The sequence below is a fragment of the Salvelinus namaycush genome, chromosome 2 (assembly GCF_016432855.1).
Source record: "Salvelinus namaycush isolate Seneca chromosome 2, SaNama_1.0, whole genome shotgun sequence".
Lineage (NCBI taxonomy): Eukaryota > Metazoa > Chordata > Actinopteri > Salmoniformes > Salmonidae > Salvelinus > Salvelinus namaycush.
Genome location: NC_052308.1, coordinates 50,361,887 through 50,383,845, shown reverse-complemented (window position 1 = coordinate 50,383,845; position 21,959 = coordinate 50,361,887). Strand labels below are relative to the sequence as shown.

Genomic DNA, 21,959 nt, shown 5'->3' with positions numbered 1-21,959 from the left:
AGTAAAACAAGTCTTATATCGACATAACCTGAAAGGCCGCTCAGCAAGGAAGAAGCCACTGCTCCAAAACCGCCATAAAAAAGCCAGACTACGGTTTGCAACTGCACAGAGATCGTACTTTTTGGAGAAATGTCCTCTGGTCTGATGAAACAAAAATAGAACTGTTTGGCCATAATGACCATCATTATGTCTGGAGGAAAAAGGGGGATGCTTGCAAGCCGAAGAACACCATCCCAACCGTGAAGCACGGGGGTGGCAGCATCATGTTGTGGGGGTGCTTTGCTGCAGGAGGGACTGGTGCACTTCACAAAATAGATGGCATCATGAGGCAGGAAAATAATGTGGATATATTGAAGCAACATCTCAAGACATCAGTCAGGAAGTTAAAGCTTGGTCGCAAATGGGTCTTCCAAATGGATAATGACCACAAGCATACTTCCAAAGTTGTGGCAAAATGGCTTAAGGACAACAAAGTCAAGGTATTGGAGTGGCCATCACAAAGCCCTGACCTCAATCATATAGAAATTTTGTGGGCAGAAATGAAAATGCGTGTGCGAGCAAAGAGGCCTACAAACCTGACACAATTACACCAGCTCTGTCAGGAGGAATGGGCCAAAATTCACCCAACTTATTGTGGGAAGCTTGTGGAAGGCTACCCGAAACATTTGACCCAAGTTAAACAATTGAAAGGCAATGCTATCAAATACTAATTGAGTGTATGTAAACCTCTGACCCACTTGGAATGTGATGAAAGAAATAAAAGCTGAAATAAATAAATCTCTCTACTATTATTCTGACATTTCACACTCTTAAAATAAAGTGGTGATCCTAACTGACCTAAGACAGGGAATTTTTACTAGGATTAAATGTCAGGAATTGTGAAAAACTGAGTTTAAATGTATTTGGCTTAGGTGTATGTTAACTTCCGACTTCAACTGTACACACTATTGAGCGAATACTTCTACTTTTGTACTTTCATATTATGATTTAATATCATGATTTCATATCATTATAATGTTACCATTTCATATCAACTGCTTTATTTAGGTCCCAATGCATTACAAGGTTTCATGGCTCTAGCTCCTTAATAGAGAAACATTGACCCGACCACCACTATGCATGGGCTTTTTGCTCGCTGTAGTATTGCATTGGAATGGTAGTACAATTGTAGTGTGCATCGCCATACATAGCATTGTCATGTCGATTGACAAAGAGCAAGAACCAAGTGGAAGATGGTTTCAATGGCTCACTTTGGCTGATGAGAGTATTTTCATACAATGTACTTACACACTGTGACAGCGTTCGTTTGCCGTACTTTTGAGCTAAAGCCTTTGTGATAGAATACAAACTGTCACGTTCCTGACCTGTTTTCTCTTGTTTTGTATGTGTTTATTGGTCAGGGCGTGAGTTTTGGGTGGGCAGTCTATGTTTTCTGTTTCTATGTTGGTTTTGGGTTGCCTGGTATGGCTCTCAATCAGAGGCAGGTGTTTGACGTTTCCTCTGATTGAGAGTCATATTAAGGTAGGTTGTTCTCACTGTTTGTTTGTGGGTGGTTGTCTCCTGTGTCTGTATGTATGTTCGTGCCACACGGGACTGTAGCGTTTGTTTGTAGTCGTGTACCTGTTCGTGCGTTCTTCGTTATATGTAAGTTCACATGTTCCAGGTCTGTCTACATTCGTTTTGTTATTTTGTTAGTTTATTCAAGTATAGTTCGTTTTCTGTCTTCGTTGTTTTGTCGTGTCTTAAATAAATCATGTCATCATACCTCGCTGCAAATTGGTCTTCCGATCCCTCTCTCCTCTCCTCGTCCGAGGAGGAGGAGGAATTAGAGTTCCGTTACACAAACAATGATTTAGGATCAAAATGGCCCAAGATCGACATTATTGCTGTAATAAGGGGATAGATAAAACAAGGGCAAAATCTGACAAATATTGGGACGTAATTGCATATTATAATATCCTTTAGAAATATTTATCAATCAGCCTTAAAAAGGGATGGAATTAATAAAATACATATTCTATTATAATTAGCATAATCTACTTTGAGGTTTTGTGTCTACCTCCATTTTCTCTGAGGACCAAGCAATCAAGAATCTAGATGTAATGTATTATTCAAAATGGGTGTCCAGACGTTTTCAGGTCAATACATCAACAAAACAATGTTTGCTTTGTAAAACGAACAAAAAAAGTCTTCACGCATTCAAATCAAACAAGCTTCACCGCCGCACACTGCCCCACTCAGCTTTTGATTGAATAGTGACCGTACTTTATTGCCTGCTTAGCGCTCCCATCCCTGGCAGTGTTGGGAGAAACCCAGGTTTACTAAGCCTTCCTCCTTCAACCACCCAATTCACACCTTCCCTGATTGGAGCCATCTTGTTTGAGAGCGATGGCTCACTCACACAGGTTCACAGTTGCTATTGTAAAATCATTGAGCGTTTAATTGAAACAAATTACTATAATAATATAACATTATCCTTGCAGGCGCCCAGCCGTGACAGCTTTAATTAGGGCTGTGTTCGAGACTGATCCTTCAAAAGCAACGGTAAACACGCCTTAGGTAATAGGCGAGCCAACCAGCCAGCTAGCTACCGGGCCCTCATACTGCCTACTGACGGCCCTCATGTTCCCTTGGGAGACCCAGGTTCTAATCCCGCCAGTTTCAAAAGCACACATGTGAGATTTATATCATGTGTCATGTGAAAAGTCCATGTAAAACTTCACGTGTCTGAAAACCACGTGTCTGTTTATCCCACGGAACGTCACACGTGTCCGAAAACCACGTGACTGACTCGTGCAAATTTCACATGTAAACATTTACAATAACTTACCCGTGTACGAATACCACGTGTACTTTTCACATGTTTTTTTTTTTCATTTTGGTTTTCAAGGGAGGGATGCAAAGTAATAAGGTAGGCAGAAGATGCCTTGGATGCTACGCGCAAAGGAAAAGACAGGATTGGCTTGCGATAATGAAAGTAATTAAAGTAGTCCAGGTATTGGATACAGGGTATATTTAGGACATGAAGCGGATAATTCCCAAGGTGGGTTATCATCATTCTACACAGCGAGGAAAATTCTGTTTATTTCTATGGTAGCTCTTTGTCAATGAATTCATAATTGGCTGTACATATGCATATAATTCACCCCATTTACATGGCCTAGGTCACTTGTATTTGCTAAGCAACAACTGAACAAGCAACCTCCGATCACTCCAACTTGATCCTAATCCTAATGACAAGAACAAAAAATATATACAAATCTCTTGAACATACTGTACTTCCTTCACTTCCTTTGGCTGAGAAATGGCAAACGCTCCTCAAACGAGCAGTATCAAAAAGTAATTACACATAGCTGTAATGTCTCACGGTGACATTGCAAAGAAAGCACAGTTACGCACAGTTCAGTTCCAATGTGTCCAAACAATCCAAGTGTCCCTTTTTTCATTCTGTCAATGTACACGCCAGAGTGCCACGGTTCGAGAGAGATTTTAAAGACCACTTGGATGTTTTTCTGTCATGAGCTGTACAGTGTACACTAACCTGGCACTCAATATGGAGGCATGGAATTAGCCTTGAGTTGAGCAAGTATGTTTCTCTCATCAGCACAGATTTAAACACACCTGAGCCATACTATAGTAGGACTGTAAGCCACTAAGTCTCTCTTTGAAGATATACTGAGACAGAGTCACTAATAAGGCAATGATGGGTGCAAGCACATTTTCCAAAGCTTGGCTGCACTACAACAGTAATGTGCCAGTGCCGTTGAACAGAACAGGAACAAATTGGAGTGCTTCGGGTACCATAAAACAGAGGGTTGATATCCTATCACATATGACTGAATAGTGACTACTAACCACCAACCACCTTTTCAAAATGGAGACTTGAAAATTGTGATTTGCAGATGTGAAATGTCGTAGTGTCCCCTTTGGCGTTATCCTCCATGTTCCTCATTACATGTAATGTCAGCGGCCCCCTTTTCTCTTCCCCTTCCCCCCTTTTCTCTCTCTCTCAAAGCACCTCATCACACAACTGTCTCCCACCTTCACAAAGGGAGAGTATCTGAGCAAATGTCTCGTCTGACATGTTTGAGACGATTGTGAGGAGCTGTGGGGACCCACGGTACCGACAGTAAGACAGAGGCTGCCTCCCAAATGGCACCATATTCCCTACTAAATGCACTAGTGCCATAGGGCTCTGGTCAAAAGTAGTGCACTATGTAGGGAATAGGGTGCCATTTGGGACACAACCTGTGAGCCGCTCTGCTTCTTCTAATGAGAGCACAGTCAAATATGTCTCCCATCCCCTTCCTCACCTCGCACTCACACACAGTATGCGCGCCTACAGACATACACACACCGTGTGTGCTTATAGGCGCGCGTGCACACACACACACACGCATACATACACACTCCACACACACACGCATGGGCACGTAAAGTTCTCACACTGCGGGGAGTCTCGGCAACAATTAAGTTAACCAGGAGGTGATTTGCGAGTGTTAACTCCTCACACACACTGTCTTCACATGTTCTTGACAGGAGCCTTCTTCACCTATTGCACATGTGGACCTCCAAAGAGCATACTGCAGTAATAACATACAAATGAGTAGCTGACACACAGTATGTCTGAATACCATAATGGTATAATACAGTAGAGGGGAATCATTTGAATAGGCTAATCTTACAGTGCAATGTCAAGAGTATAGCCGAGAGAGCGCCAGCATTTTGGATCGGCCCATTATTACAGTTGCACATCCTATTAGTCAAAGTACTGTACACTGGAGAGGACAATAGTCAGTGGGGGAAGCTGCGATCATATGGGATCTTCTCCAATAGCCAACAGGGGCGAATATTCCTCCAAGTAGGATGGCGAAGATATGGCACCGAGCAATATGGACACGATTTCATGCAATGATAAGCTGCAGTAGGGGCCTGTGGCTAAATGTAATATGAAATATGAAATCCTTTATCTATGTAACTGCATCACAGGACTGCGTCCATCATCTGCTGCAGCTGAGTCTTGTTTGGTGTCCTCGTTGGCTACGTCTCAAATGGCACCCTATTCCCTATTTAGTGCACTACTTTTGACCAGTGCTCTGGTTCAAAAGTAGTTCACTAAATAGGGAATATTTGGGATGTAATGATTTTTTTTTTCACACAATGAGTCTCCAATACCTCTCATATCGGCAACTCGAGTGGTGAGCATAAACATGATGATACGTAAACACTATATCTATCTGTACTTAGAAATGGAAAGCTTTCAATTAGTTTATTTGTTTGGAGATATGTGTTTCCACTTCCACTCTGTTGCAATGACCTCTAACCATGCTGATATGATACAGTGGAGTGAGTGGGCTGTAGGCACTCAGACAACAGACGGAGTGGTATACAATGAAGTCAACCAATGGAAATTTAATTGATATTAACCGATTAAAAGATGCACTATGCAGAAATCACTTGGCCATTTCCTGGTTGCTAAAATTCGAATAGTTCGCTTAATTTGAGTTTACGTGACAAAACAAGCAAGCATAGTGTAGAGAATAATTGCACCATCTACACCGCTCTGAAAAATCTTTTCCATAACCAAAAATATTGTATTTTCAGCTTTTTGAAGCTGGTGTAAAAAAACGAAAAAACGAAAGGGAAAGAGGCAAAAACGGAACTTAAAAACAAGAAGCATAGAAATGGTGCACATTGAACATATCTACCGCTTCTTAGACTTGCTTTTAATGAGAATTACAGATCTATAAAACACGTTTCTATGTAAATTTAGTCGGGTCGCCCAAAAAGTTACATATTGCAGCTCTAAATCAAAGAATTGAAATCAACCTATTGAATCAACCTATTGAAAAATGTATGAACACCCTTAGGTCTGAAATGTGAAATGTCTGAAATGCAGTGGAGCTGGCCAATGTTAAAACATAACACTATTTCCGAGGGTGTGCATAAAAAGGAAATTAAATCCATACCTTATCCTTGATTAGCTTAATCCTAAGGCTAATTGACTTTATCAGAAAGAAGACAAAGATGAGTTCTAGCCGTCTAGCAGCGATGAATTCAAAGTTCTCTTAGATATAATGAAATTGGAAATAACATTATATTTCGCTCCAATATTTCTTCATAATATACAACTACAGTTTCATATCACATTGCTGGAAAAATAAGGCACCTTTTCCCGGGAGATGATAAAATAATTTATTTTTTCCTTATCGGTCATCTATTTTTTCAGCAGAATGCTATTACATGGCTGCTGGCGGTTGCTTAGCAACAGGAAATATTAATAGGACCTTTTATTAGCCGAGCTTTACCAGTGGAGTACTAAAATGAGGAAGTGGAAAACATGAATGTGTTACATAAATCTTTAGACCTTTCAGGGTTTGCACGAGTCTCTGTTTGTCCAATGATTTATTACGGCGATTCTTCATTTATGGGAAAAAGGGCCTGTGAAATACAAAAATGGAACATTAGCTTGAAGGACTATTTGAAAATAAATAATTGCAAAAGGTGAAAAGAAAGCTGTTTAAAAAGCAGGCCTCTCTCTCTCTCTCTCTCTCTCTTTCGCTCAGGTTTCACAGGGCTATCAAACAAAAATGTGTTTCGGAAGCATCGATCATCTATCTGAGCCTGGAATAGTTTATATAATATATAAGATACGTTCTATATCATGCTTGTCGAACTGTGACAAAAAAAAATGTAAGAAATGGATCTATCATTTCCCTAGAGACACTATAATCCTCTTAACCAATCACTGAGAATTAAGGTCTCTAGATAGAGAAATGGGTTTTATACCATTAATGTATTCTCTTTGAATGAAGAGGGTAGAATTTGTAGCAATCCAACGGCAGAAAACCTATAGCAGCCTTGTACTACTGGCCATGGTAAACAACATTATAGAAGTTATTGATGAAAATCTAAAACATAATTAACTACATGACTATACTATGGACCTGGCAATCTTAACAGAAAGGTATTATTGATTTAAACTAATGCTCATGTGCTAGTTAACTTGTTTTAAGAGACTTAAGGCATATTTTTCATCATGGATCACCAAATTGAAATGTATTGAATACAGTATTAGTTAAATATGATTTAGATTGAGTAAAAAAATCATCTTGGTTTGAAAAAATAATACATTTGATCAATCCTAATATAGCAAAATCAATGTACGGCAAGTAGCCATTGTCTATTTATTATTTAGGAAGCACATAATAAAGTCCAGCAATTTTTTGCTAATACCTCTTCCTCGCACCTGCCCACATTGGTGGGCAATCTAGTTAAGTTACTGAAAGCTTGCATTAGGAAGAACACATTAAGATGCACCTCTAGTATCTTATCATTAATTCATTAGCCTTGTCTGTGACAAGTTAAGTTGACAGTGGATCCTCTTTCATTCATGTACACTTAGGCGAACACCTGCCGTAAGCACCAGAGACTGAAAACCCAACTAGCTGCCACCTTTAATATGACTATCGGGTCAAGATGAACCCATTCAATGAATCCTCAGAATAATAGTCAGCAGATTAAAGGATTGTGAATTCAATTCATTTGAAACGTTGGAACAAAAGGAGGTGATATTAAGCTGTGAGCTGAATATGAGCATCCTTGGCCTTAATATTGTTAATTAACTTCCATTACAATAGGGGTTAAGCAATTGGCTTCCCTCATTGTCCTTATGCATCCTGTAACAGGGCACACGAGAATATTAGGATAGCTACGTGTTTATAGCGCTAATACCTTGAAATTAAAGCAATCGTTCATGACAAAAATCCCTCTGTTGATCTATGCATTTATCAATTTGCTACGTATTCCAATAGCCATTTAATATAAACACGTAGATGTTGATGATGATGATGTCATAAATAAATGCAGGGCATGAATACGATATCCAGTCAAAGATGAATTATTCAAGTTGTAGTACTGTTTGTGTTTCAGATGAGGGCAATCTAATGATGAAAGATGCATGTGCACACCATATTTGACTTAGAAAGTGCTCCGAAACGGTTACGTTTTCAACAACAACAGTTTTTGCTGGTCAGATCACATTATCAGGAAAAAAAACTCAGGGCACTATCACACGCAGTATTGCTTGAAACATCCAGGTATCACAGACTAGTAGTAGGCCTAATAAACTGGAATACAACTAGCACTCTGGTCGTTAAGAGATAAAGGGGCACCTCCACAGCAAATGCACAAGCCAATGAAGACAGTACACAAACAAATGTGGGACCTAGTATTTAGTGCTAGTCCAGAAACCCTCTACCACCGGCCGATGGGTATCTCCCTAAGCGTTATGGAAAAGATCAGTGTAACCTGAGCGTGGATATTAAATGTCTAATGTGTTTTGGAACTTGTGGAAGATGCTATGACAGTTAACGCATTAACAGAGAGAGTGGAGGGCTTGCCAAGTGCATCAAAGCATCGGAGAAAAGGCTCTCGGAAAGATATCGGGTTCGTCCAGGAGGGGCTCAGGACCGCAACACAATAAGCATCAGCTAAGGCCCTTATTAATTGAAAACGGCTCTCAACTAAATGAGGAAAGTACAGTCAATTACATGTTTCAGGCCTAAGAGTTGAGGGGAGAACAAGAACAGGATAGTACCTGTGTAGATGAGAGGGAGCGTTTTATTTTATTTTCTGCCAGCACTTTGTATTTGTGGCTTGTCGATCAAGTGTGTTTGGCTAAGAGGCTGAACAGAGTTTTTGAAAAGAAACACAAATCATAAGAAATTAGCTTGTTTCTAGAAAAGAGGTGTGGGTGTATAGGGATGATGTAAAGCTGTACGGTAGGCATACATGCACAGCTAGCATTTAGCATGAACATTTAGTAGACAGAGAGGTTTGTGAGTTTTCAGAAAGCAAGAGGCTATCAGCTTTAGCTAACAAGTGGATGTACTCACTCTTGTTAGCGTTTAGGTAATTATCCTTAGCTTGTAGCTTATTAGCATTTAGCTTACAATAGCATTTGCCTTAAGCTAATACAAGCCAATTCATACCAGCACCATCCACTGGTCCTCCGCATTTAATGCCATATCGCACAAGGCAGCTGGGCCTGAAACGGTTAACACTTTGATAATACATATAACATATTAATATAATATAAGATAACATACTTAGCTATATGCAAAGTATTGTGCTGTATACCCATGTTATGTTATACCTGTGAACTACTACTTTAATCTGGTGTTCTGCTAGTTTACTGCTTTAAAACCCATAAGCCTTTCAGTATTTACATAAGGACCCGACATAAACCTATTTTCCTGAACTGCATGATCTCTTAACGATCTAACACCCAAATCCTGAGAAAATAATGTGTTGAATAAAAAAATAAAAAAAAGTTTGTTCATTTAGAATTAGAGCTACTTTCCCTCTCCGCAATATCTCCTCTCTCTCCCTCGCTCTCGTTCTCTCTCCATCCAGCCCAATTGCACTCTTTTCATTGTCGAGCTCACGTATTGAATCTGCCTGATGAAAACAGATCTCACTGCAGCGCCACAATAGAATGGCTGATGCAGGAAAGATGAAACATAATGGGATTTTTTCCCCCATGTGCTCAAGATTGAATATAAGGCCTGACCTCCAGATGCAGTAGATCCATTTCAGGAGCAAAGATATTGTTTATGAAGAGGAAGAAGACGATGAGGTCACAACAACACCTTGCGCCATCTTCCAACACAACATGATACAAACATATACTGTTATTGGCAATATATTCACTTATACACCAACACAAACGTCAATATACACACCGATATATACATCCTTACAACAAAAAAACATGAAAATGTGTGAACAAATCACAATTATTATAATCTTTCTACATGTGAAAATGTTCACAAGTCCGATGTGGTGTTCGGACAGGTGTAAAGTTTCACATGCTAATATTTCACGTGTTTTTTCCTCATGTGAAAAGAAATTCACCTCGTGTTTTTTTTCACCACTTCCAGCTACATCTGGTCTCCCATCCAGGGGAGAGAAAGCAAAGGCCAAGGTAACTTAACCAAAGATAGTAAAATCGCAGGACAGAGGGAGGCGTTTTGTTTAATAGCGTTACCATATATTATTTTCGACAAAAAAAAAAAAAATTGCATCCATTTACAATTCATTTGCTCTCGCATGTTAAATTTTTTTTTTATTCTTGCAATATTTTGTTTTGCTCCCAATACTTTCTTTTATGTTTATGTTTATGTTTTGCTTTCAATATCAATATTTTTCTTTACAGAATTCTGTTGAGAGTTCTTCAGAAGTTTTGCTTGATATTAATGGCACAAAAGTAACTCACTCATTAGAGGATTGCACCATATAATAACACTATTACTCTATTAAAAGTGTTTAAAGCGGCAATACTTAATTAAAACATTAAGAAAAGTGTTCCCCGCCCCGCCACAGTTTCGGTAAAGAGCTGAGGGATGGGGCTGGAGAAATGCAACAACTCTCAAATAAATAGACTACTCTATGAATGCAAGGACTGACCATCCATGATATCAAAATTATAGTTTTAACGTTTTTAGGCTATACATGTGGAGCTTTCTTACATGTGAAACTGCAAATTAGATTTTCACTTTCACGTAATTGCAAGTTCACATGTGAAAAATAATCACACGTGAATGTTTTTCACATATGAAACTGCAAATTAGATTTTTACATGTGATTGTTTTTCACGTGTGAACTTGAAATTCCACATGTTAACGTGAGGTGCTCACATGAGGAGTTGTTTTACATGTGAAACAGCAAATGCGATCTTCACATGAATGTTTTTCACATGTGAAAATGCAATTCCACATGTGAAAATTCTATCCAAAACAATCCAATTCTCACATGTGAAAGTTCTTAACATGTGAAACCACACATTTCACATGTGAAACTGCAATTCACATGTGAGGTGAAAACAATGGTGTTGTTGATTTTCACATGTAAACTGAAAATGTGTTTTTTTTGTAAGGGTACCAACACTGAGATACACTAACAAACTGTACACACCAACATATACACCAACACTAAAATATACACCAATATATATTTTTCTCTTATTGGCCATGCTAAGAGATGTTCCTTATTACTGGATTACCCCTTGTTTGAACTGTAGCTCACATAATTGTTACGCTCAACAGATTTGACTAATGTATATCTTAAAGAAGGCCTTTGTTGTGCAAAGCTTTGCAACGGTTATCGTTACTCATTGTGTACTTATTCCTCGCGTCATTATCTTTCCCATTATTTCTCTTTTTTTCTCTCTGCATTTTTGGGAAGGGCCCGTAAAACATTTCACTGTTAGTCTACACCTGTTGTTTACGAAGCATGTGACCAATAAAATGTGATTTGATTAGGTTCGTTATCTAGTACACAATGTATGGAGACTATCTGTGTGTGCTTATACAAAATGACAAATTCATGATCTGAAGAGATCTAGTTAGATGCAGCTGTGAATAATAATAATATAATAATACCATTTGGGATTTGTATAGCGCTTTTTGAAGACTCAAGAGACGATTCAATTCTTGAACGCTTAAATGTCTCATCCTGTCCAGTGTAGTGTAGCATGTAAAAGAGTGACCACCATTTATATCCTCTCTATGACTACTCAATAGCCACCACAATTGAAAGGAAACCATTATCATTTTGTGAAATATAAAATATCCATATTTACTGTGAGGATAACACTTTCCATAGTAATTGTAACATTATGTACTACAGTACCCATAATGCTCTGTAATTTGAATTTTTTTATCATACTAAACACATAACAACTGTTCTGTTCTAACATATGAACTGTTGCTATGTTTAAAGAAATGAATACTGTGGTTTATGTTAAAAGACATGTTTATTCAGAGGCAATATTGCTGAGCAATAAGGGGGAGGTGTGGCATGATATACTACAGTATTCATAATTCTCTGTAACCATATCTGTTTGTATCTTACTAAACACGTTTCTAAAGATAACGCTATGGATTCCAGTCTCCTTATTATCACGGTATTAGAAAAGCTGATATTCGTTTTTTGTATAGAGATATGACCACGTCTACAATCAGATATAGTGGTCCTAAGTTATTACCTTGAACTACATATACTGTAGCTTTTGTGTACACATTTAGATTTTATTTTCTCAGTTAAAATGACACTGGTTTCTCTAACCAGGCATATTAAAAGGTCTCTACTCTCTACATAGACAGCTTCAACGAGATGATGGTGTATACAGTACATGTAGGCCACGTCCCAAATGTTCCCCTATTCCCTTTATAGTGCACTACTTTTGACTAGAGCTCGATGGGCCCTTGTCAAAAGTAGTGCACTATGAAAGGGAATAGGGTGCCATTTGGTATGCATTTGTTTTTATTGAGAATGATCTCATTCCAGACATATGGAAACAATGTCAATTTCTTGCCAATCTCATTAATACAATTATGGCTAATTATGATAATTTGTGGCACACTGAAGCAGTTTGTGTAAAAAGGCTGAGGGAGGGTGTATTCATATAACAATCAGAGTGTATTCATAATGGCTGATGCTCACTTTTTAGAGAGATATGACACGGATGGATTTACCCACAAACCTTTGAGCGTCAGAGCTGACAGGGCAACCTCACAAACCGTCTGTTCTACTGTTCTATTTACCTTTTCCTTTCTCTTGAAATTGCATGAATATTGTTGCATGCCATATGAAATGATCAGAGAAATTATTATTTATGTTGTTAATGTAACATTTTACTATATTCCAAAAGTAAAAAATCTGAAGAGTAGGCAGTCTAGACAAAATTTTAAAAAGCTTTCCCAAGAGCCAAACTATACACTGAAGGGCACGCTAACAATGTTCACGCTAAGAAAGTTCACGCTAACACAACATAAATGAGTCGTTGGTACTACCAAATGATGGAGCAATGACGAACGAATCAGTATCAGACAGACCACAAATACTACTTGAAATATTTTTGTTTGAGCATTTGCTTTAGGCTGCCTGGTGTGCGGGGTTTGTACTTTTGGGACTTTTATATTGATTCCATTGTTTTGTATTGGTTCCAAGCTAAAAAAAAACAACAACAGATTATATATTTGAAATGACTTTGAATAGTGTTGGAAACCAGCTGTGATATCAAAGCAAAACCGCCTGGGGGGTACTCACCGAGGGCATTTGGCTGGAGAGCAGGTGGCCATCTTGGGCCAGCATATTGGACATCATGAGGGCAGGCAGCTCCGGGTAGGAGTAGGGGTTGAGCAGGCCGTTGTGGTGGGCCCCTAGGGAGTGGCACAGGTAGCCCGACTCAGGGTCCATCAGGTGGAGCAAGGGGGGCTCGGGGTGGTTGGGAGGGGTGATGGGGGGAATCTCGTAGTCCTCGTCCCCCGCACCGTTCCCACTGGCTCCGCCTCCTCCGCCCTGACCGGAATAGCTCTGGAAGGACAAACAGAGAGGGAGATGGTGTGAGATACTGTATTTTACTGTATATGTAGGTAGGTTTGCCAAGAGCAGTGTATGATTCGAGAACATTTGATGTACTGGGGGGAGGTCATTTGTGTCAGTCAGAGAACATATCGTCTAGAAGAGTCAGATTATTTAATGAGGTAATAGTGCCCCCCACCCCCCACCCCACCCCAGAGATGGGAGTTATAACAATGATAGAGGGTCAGTCCCCAATTACACCCTACCTATATGCTTATCATATTAAAAGAGTGTACTGGAAAATGCTGTAATATGAGCTTTCAGACATAACACCTCGGTCAGGCGAAATCAGAAATGTACATGTGCCCACAGTAAATATACAGCAACACAATTTGTTTTCAATTTGTTTTCCTTATGCATATCTGTGTATTCCTGTACTATCAATAGGTCCATGGTATTGTGTGCTGCAATAAGGAAAAATATGATTCTGAATTCTAGAGGGGGGAAAAAATGGAAGAAATTCAATGGGGAACGAAAAAGCAATTTTGTCTGAGGCACTCTGACTTGACTCCCTTTGTAATGACTGAGTCAAATGAATCATCACAAATAATATTCCGGTGTCAGCCATTCAAGTTTTTAATATAATTTTTATGATTCATGTCTTGCCGTATACATTTCAGAAATCAATTCAATATCATCTTTGTGCAGGCTGTCATCCTCTGCACTGGAGTGGTCATTTATCTCTTAAACAAATCCTTTCAGAAAAAAACAGGGCAAAGGCAAGGAAAAAATTATTCTCAGAGAGTTCTTTTCTACTAAGAGTAAATAACTCAAAGGTAGTAGGTAGCTACTGTAAGTACAATTACTTAATATCAACCCACCTACTGTGTAGCTTTTACAAATATGATCAAACAATCGAATGCATTTAAACTGGGTAATGTTAAGTAACCACTACAGCAGATGAAAGACAAACTCAAAAACACCAGCCCCCCTAAAAAAACAGCCTCAATCTGGTCATGACCAAGGAAGTTGTAATTGCAATGTATTACTTATTATAACGGAGGGATGTAGACATTGAACGAACACAACACTTAAACATGCTTCCATTCCCCCGCGACTAGTGAACATGAATGGAAGAAGGAAAACAATTGAATTGCTTCAATTGGATTTACTCTGTCCCTCGCATTGTCTGGAAAAGCGTGGATATTAATTTTCGAAATTGTTCTTTGAAGACAGATGTTTTTGTAAACCTTTGGGAATCGTGTTATTGTTTGGTCTAATGCACAAGAAAACGAACATTTCCGGAGATTCAATTTCCCTCATAATTGTTGGAAGGAAACAAACTTGTCTTTTGTAAACATAGGGGCCATTGTGTGAAGTGAGACCCTCGTTGAATCCTTTGGGGAACTCAAATCTCCATGATCTTTCATAATGAGGCAGGCACTAGGTATTCAGGCTAAGTCCCAAATGACAAGAAATTCCCCTATGGGCTCTGGTCAAAAGTAGTACACTATATAGGGAATAGGATGCCATTTTGTATGCAGCGCCAGTCTTAACCAGACATTCTTGTAAGTCTTGTCATAACTTAACCATAAAAGGCTCTGATACTATGCACTAGGGCTGTCCCCGACTAAAAACATTATTGGACGACCAAGAGTCGTGTTATTTTACAAAAGTGTATTTTTCCATATATATAGTGGCTTGCGAAAGTATTCACCCCCTTGGCATTTTTCCTATTTTGTTGCCTTACACCCTGGAATTAAAATTTTTGGGAGGGGTTTGTATCATTTGATTTACACACGCCTACCACTTTAAAGATGCTAAATATTCTTTATTGTGAAACAAACAAGAAATAAGACAAAAAAACTGAAAACTTGAGCGTGCACAACTATTCACCCCCCCAAAGTCAATGCTTTGTAGAGCCACATTTTGTAGCAATTACAGCTGCAAGTCTCTTGGGATATGTCTCTATAAGCTTGGCACATCTAACCACTGGGATTTTTGCCCATTCTTCAAGGCAAAACTGCTCCAGCTCCTTCAAGTTGGATGGGTTCCGCTGGTGTACAGCAATCTTTAAGTCATACCACAGATTCTCATTTGGATTGAGGTCTGGGCTTTGACCAGGCCAAGACATTTAAGCACACATTTGACCAAGACATTTAAATGTTCCCCTTAAACCGCTCAAGTGTTGCTTTAGCAGTATGCTTAGGGTCATTGTCCTGCTGGAAGGTGAACCTCCGTCCCAGTCTCAAATCTCTGGAAGACTGAAACAAGTTTCCCTCAAGAATTTCCCTGTATTTAGCGCCATCCATCAGTCCGTCTATTCTGACCAGTTTGCCAGTCCCTGCCGATGAAAAACATCCCCACAGCATGATGCTGCCACCACCATGCTTCACTGTGGGGATGTTGTTCTCGGGGTGACGAGAGGTGTTGGGTTTGTGCCAGACATAGCGTTATCCTTGATGGCCAAAAAGCTCAATTTCAGTCTCATCTGACCAGAGTACCTTCTTCCATATATTTGGGGAGTCTCCCACATGCCTTTTGGTGAACACCAAACATGTTTGCTTATTTTTTTCTGGACACTCTTCCGTAAAGCCCAGCTCTGTGGAGTTTATGGCTTAAAGTGGTCCTATGGACAGATTCTCCAATCTCCGCTGTGGAGCTTTGCAGCTCCTTCAGGGTTATATTTGGTCTCTTTGTTGCCTCTCTGATTAATGCCCTCCTTGCCTGGTCCGTGAGTTTTGGTGGGCGGCCCTCTCTTGGCATGTTTGCTGTGGTGCCATATTCTTTCCATTTTTTATTAATGGATTTAATGGTGGGATGTTCAAAGTTTTGGATATTTTTTTATAACCCAACAATGATCTGTACTTCTCCACAACTTTGTCCCTGACCTGTGTGGAGAGCTCCTTGGTCTTCATAGTGCCGCTTGCTTGGTGGTGACCCTTGCTTAGTGGTGTTGCAGACTCTGGGGCCTTTTAGAACAGGTGTATATGTACTGAGATCATGTGACAGATCATGTGACACTTAGATTACACACAGGTGGACTTTATTTAACTAATTATGTGACTTCTGAAGGTAATTGGTTGCACCAGATTTTATTTAGGGGCTTCATAGCAAAGGGGGTGAATACAAATGCACACACCACTTTTCCATTCTTTCTTTTTTTTCTTTTTTTCTTTTTCTTTTTTTTCATCAATTTGGACTATTTTGTGTATGTCCATTACATGAAATCCAAATAAAATCCATTTAAATGACAGGTTGTAATGCAACAAAATAGGAACCGCCAAGGGGGGTGAATACTTTTGCAAGGCACTGTAGACACACCCTTTGTTTGAATAAAATAAACTATATGTAGGCTACTGAGCTAGTCTGATTCTTTAAGCACTGCGATTAAAAATTAAGACACACAAATTACTAAAGAGGGAGCCAGAGATCAATATAGCCGAACCAGAAGTAAAAACTATGTTCCTGACCCTCCTCCTCCCGCTGACCATTGCTGCTGGCCTTCACAGATTCTGCCATTACGGTCCCAAAGTTGCCGGTAATAGGCTACACCAGGGGTCGGCAACCTTTCCCATTTGGAGTGCCAAGTTATCATACCATTTCTACTGATCTGCGTGCCAGTTATGGTTTTCATATGCACATTTTTGTGGAACAGTTTCCTTTCATTTAAAATAAAGTCTTCATATCTCAAAATCAATGTAATGTGCTTAATAAAAATTATATCAAAATTAAAATGATACAAACCTAAAAGTAACTTCTGTTGCCATTGCCAATATGTAAAAATAGCCTACATAAACCAAAACATAAAAACACTGCAGCCTGCAAGTATAAAATATCCTGATAAAAATAAATAACCTATAAATCACATTGGCTACCCGTGGCATGTCTGCAAGAAACATTGTATCAACTATTAACTTGGTCCAGCACGATTGTGCTAGCAAACTTGCAACATTGTATAAAATGTTCTGGGCCCTAATTTTCCGGTGCCAGTGAGCTACGGACAGATAGACACAGCTGTGATCTATTTGCGCAAGGGATAAGAAGCAATCAGGTAGAGCTATTTTATAACGTTTACACCAGATCAGAGCATGACATTTTTTTCCTATTTCATGTTGAGTGGTTATAGAAAGGGAGAGAACTGGAAAGATTTCTCAAATAGCCTACATTGAGGAACTATTTTCATTCTGGATGTAAAAACAAACTTTGTTTACTTGCTGTTTAAGGCGAGGGGGGGAAAAAATGACTTTAAGAAGCTACACAGTGACGGTTAAGACAATCATTTAAAAAAGTCTCACAAGTGTATCCTAGGTTGTGCGCTCTGCAAGCAATGTGTCCATTCCTACAATGACAATGGTAAGACTGTAATAATAATATATTGAATGCATTGACAGAACGTACTGTAACAAACCAAGCATTAATTCGAAATGATGGGAATTAACAGTACATATACTACTGGTGATACTGGTGTGCCATCCCTGCAGCCTCCGCAATGGATTAGTCCACTGAGACAGGCGTGAAACAGACAGACATACATTTATTTTTTTAAATGTGTTTGTAACTGCTCGACTAAAAAAATATTGGTTGACCAACAAACCAGTCAACTAAATGTGGTCAGCCCTATGCAGTCATCACTTATCTTAAGTATATAATATCTTATGTTATATCTTAAGTACAAAGGGGATTTTCATCAGCTGTGACCAATACGCTTTGTTTTCGGATCGTAAAAAAATACTTCTTCCAATCAAATACAAATCCTTTGCTCCGTTAAATGTTTTTCAGTTGCATAAGTGAGAGCTAGTGAATAATACGTGTCACATGTTACATTACTCTGAAGCCTAGTCGGGATGCACTTGATGATAAAATGTAAATATCAAGGACGTTCCCAGTTGAATAGTTGCGAGATAAATAATTCATATTCTATTCAGAGTGAGATTGCAGAGCCAAGGTATACTCCAGTTAATGCATACTCTTCTAATGCATACTCTTCACCCCTTCCCCTTTAAAAGTCAAATCTAAACAATGGCGTATGCATGTATGTGTTTGATAGATCATATAGGCCAGAGTCTGTCCTCCTTATACGGCGACGACTCCAACAAACGCATAACCACGGTTTCTCTAAGTGCTTCTTCTCTCAAGGATTCCATTCTAATGCACAATGCAATATTTTATTACGCCCAGTACAAGTATGTAGGCCTCGCTCTCATAAAGGGGAGGGAGCTTCCTTCTTGATCAATAGTGTTAGCATACCATTTTGGGAATATATTTCTGGGTAAATAAGTAGAAAGCATTGCCCACGTCCCAAATGGCACCCTATTGGCACCGGTTGGGCCCTGGTCCAAGGTAGTGCACCATATAGGGAATCGGGTCCCATTTCAGATGCAGACATTCTGTTCCGTCTTAATTAAGTGTAGAGGTCGTCAGAGAGTTCAGCGCACATTTTAATACACCTTTCATTTAATAGAAACAGATGAACAGACAGTTGGTGTGGGGATGGAATGAGAGGGAATATATCATTGATTGGGAAGCTTTCCAGGTTATTTTTGTTGGCACCAAGCTAACTTTCCACAACACTGCTTCACTAGCTCGGCTCATCTAATGAACAGGCTTTGTTCAGTAGTCAAGGCCTTCGGTATCACAGACGATATCTAGCAGATGATTTGAAGTCAAATTAATATATATTTGGACAACTCATTTTATGAATACAGTGTCTAAAAAAAACCATGTGGGCTGGGCATCCTGAAGATGCAAAACATTAAAATATATTTTTTTAATACAAATATAAACTCAGTAAACTTAACATGTGTAAATATTTGCATGAACATAACAAGATTCAACAGCTGAGACATAAACTGAACAAGTTCCACAGACATGTGACTAACAGAAATTGAATAATGTGTCCCTGAACAAAGGGGCGGGGGGGGTCAAAATCAAAAGTAACAGTCAGTATCTGGTGTGGCCACCAGCTGCATTAAGTACTGCAGTACATCTCCTCATGGACTGCACCAGATTTGCCAGTTCTTGCTGTGAGATGTTACCCCACTCTTCCACCAAGGCACCTGCAAGTTCCCGGACATTTCTGGGGGGAATGGCCCTAGCCCTCACCCTCTGATCCAACAGGTCCCAGACGTGCTCAATGGGATTGAGATCTGGGCTCTTCGCTGGCCATGGCAGAACACTGACATTCCTGTCTTGCAGGAAATCACACACAGAACGAGCAGTATGGCTGGTGGCATTGTCATGCTGGAAGGTCATGTCAGGAAGAGCCTGAAGGAAGGGTACCACATGAGGGAGGAGGATGTCTTCCCTGTAACGCACAGCGTTGAGATTGCCTGCAATGACAACAAGCTCAGTCCGACGATGCCATGACACACCACCCCAGACTACGACGGACCCTCCACCTCCAAATCGATCCCGCTCCAGAGTACAGGCCTCGGTGTAACGGTCATTCCTTCGACGATAAACGCGAATCCGGCCATCACCTCCGGTGAGACACAACCGCGACTCGTCAGTGAAGAGCACTTTTTGCCAGTCCTGTCTGGCCATAATGACTAAGCAAAAAAAATGAGGGAAATTATGATTTAAAAAACAATTTATTACATTTTAGAATAATGCTGTATGTAACAAAATGTGGAAAAGTCAAGGGGTTTGAATACTTTTCGAATGCACTGTATATGCAAAGGAATGAAGGAAAGAAACTTGAATCATAATGTAGTATATAATATGTCATTTATCAGATGGCGTTATCCAAAGCGACTTATAATAGTCTTCGTATGGGTGGTACCAGCGGAATTTTAACCCACAAACTTGATAGCTAGTGCCATGCTCTAACCAACTGAGCGCCACATCAAGTCTGTATCATACACAATAAATGTATTATCATGGACACAAATTAAGATTATGAGTTAATTGTTGATATGTTATATCTTGTAGTCATTTTACTTGACAATTTGTTTTGATTCAAGTTTATTGTGAAAAACTGCTACAGTAAGTGGGGATGAGGCTTACTATATATACTGTTTTGTTTCAAAATGGACTGATCAATTGCAGATATTTCCTTCTGGGGGGGGAAAACCCCAGACCCCCCCCCCCCCCAAAAAAACATTTATAATTCAGCCATTTCCATCAGTATATACCATCTATCTATTCTTATATACACCTCGCTAACTAGATGAAAACTGTGTCAAGGCAGCGCCTCCCCTCACGACACAGTTTGAGAGGAGACTCTCGACTTCCCAACTCAGCGATTCAACTGAGGGCCTGACCGACAGCACAGGGGCTTTGGGGCGTTGGGCTGGGGTGATGATGATGACAGATCTGCCTCACCACTAATGTGCACTTATCTGCCTATTGGAAGAGGTTTGTCAAATTGTGATTTATGCTTACACCCCACCCCCACCCTCTTCCCCTTTCCAACCCACCCAGAGCGCAGAAAACAAAGTCATAGTTATCTCTCGCTTCCATACGGCCTGTTTTTCAAGAAAAGAAAGGAGGAGGGAAGGGAGGGTTATCTTGGGGAAGAATTTGGGTGCCTCATCCGTTTTTGTTCATGCTGACATTCCCCTCATAGAAAGCTTACGCCTCGTAAATGATGCCATGGACAAGAGTAGAGTGGGGTTACATCACCCCTGTTGACTTTAGAGGGTGGTCTGTTCCATGTGCAGATATTGGGCAAAATGATGAGAAAATAATGTAACCGACAATATACTTATGACGATATGGAACAGTCCTTCTCCACGACTGGGTGATGTCATGCTTTGCATTTTAGAAACTCAACAGCAACACTGTGAGCTAAGAAGTCCATGTGTGTCCTGTTTAGACAGCTCAAACTGTGGACAACCCTCTCCCTTATGTTTGTTTCTCTCTCTCTGTTTATCTGTCCCTCTCTCCCAGCCATAATACAGGCTTTAATTAAAGCCATCAGCTGTGTTCTTTTGCTACAATATCATGTCACGGATATCAACACACCACAAAGAGCCTCCTTAGAATAACAAAGAGTGTGCCCGGCCCAGGTTACTCTCTCTCTCTCTCTCTCTCTCTCTCTCTCTCTCTCTCTCTCACACTCTCTCTCTCCATCCCATCGATCTCTCTCTCTGTTTCTCTTTCTGTTTCTCTCTCTCTCCCATCCCTCTCTCTCTCTTCCTCTCCATCTCTCTCTCTCCAAACAGACTAGCTGCATTATTTACCCGTCACTCTGTTACTATTTGTACATTTGCGGAATCTGAAACCGTGGATCTAAGTTTCTGTCTGAGGAGGAAAGTGAGGCATCGCTCCAGCCCCAACACAGTGTCATGGGCTCATCTAGGAAATAATAGCCATAAAAAATATCTAGTAGCTACAATGCTGGCTATGGCTATTTCAGATATGACAATGCCCCGCAATGCTAACAAGGCCTAAAGAATGAAAGGCGATGACAGATACAAAATGACAAAATGTCCCTTTTTCTTAAGCACAGATACGGTCCATTTCATCCTAGAGAAAGGAGTTGATTACTAAACAACCGTGGACTAAAACAACCGTGCTAATTGCAATCGTTTATTTATTTTATGTCTCTTCCCTTCCTCTTGTCTCTCCCCTCTTTCCCTCTCTCA

General features: G+C 39.9%; 1 protein-coding gene across 3 annotated transcripts in view; it reads right to left on the bottom strand.

Moving 5' to 3' along the window:
- The window catches only part of LOC120064355 (TOX high mobility group box family member 2-like), a 136,857-nt gene that overhangs the window by 38,436 nt on the left and 76,462 nt on the right, over positions 1–21,959 (bottom strand). For all 3 annotated transcript variants that reach the window (XM_039014884.1, XM_039014901.1, XM_039014893.1), the window contains one exon: positions 13,114–13,380. In XM_039014884.1, coding sequence (XP_038870812.1) covers positions 13,114–13,380 — 267 coding nt within the window. The remainder of the gene's footprint in view (positions 1–13,113; positions 13,381–21,959) is intronic.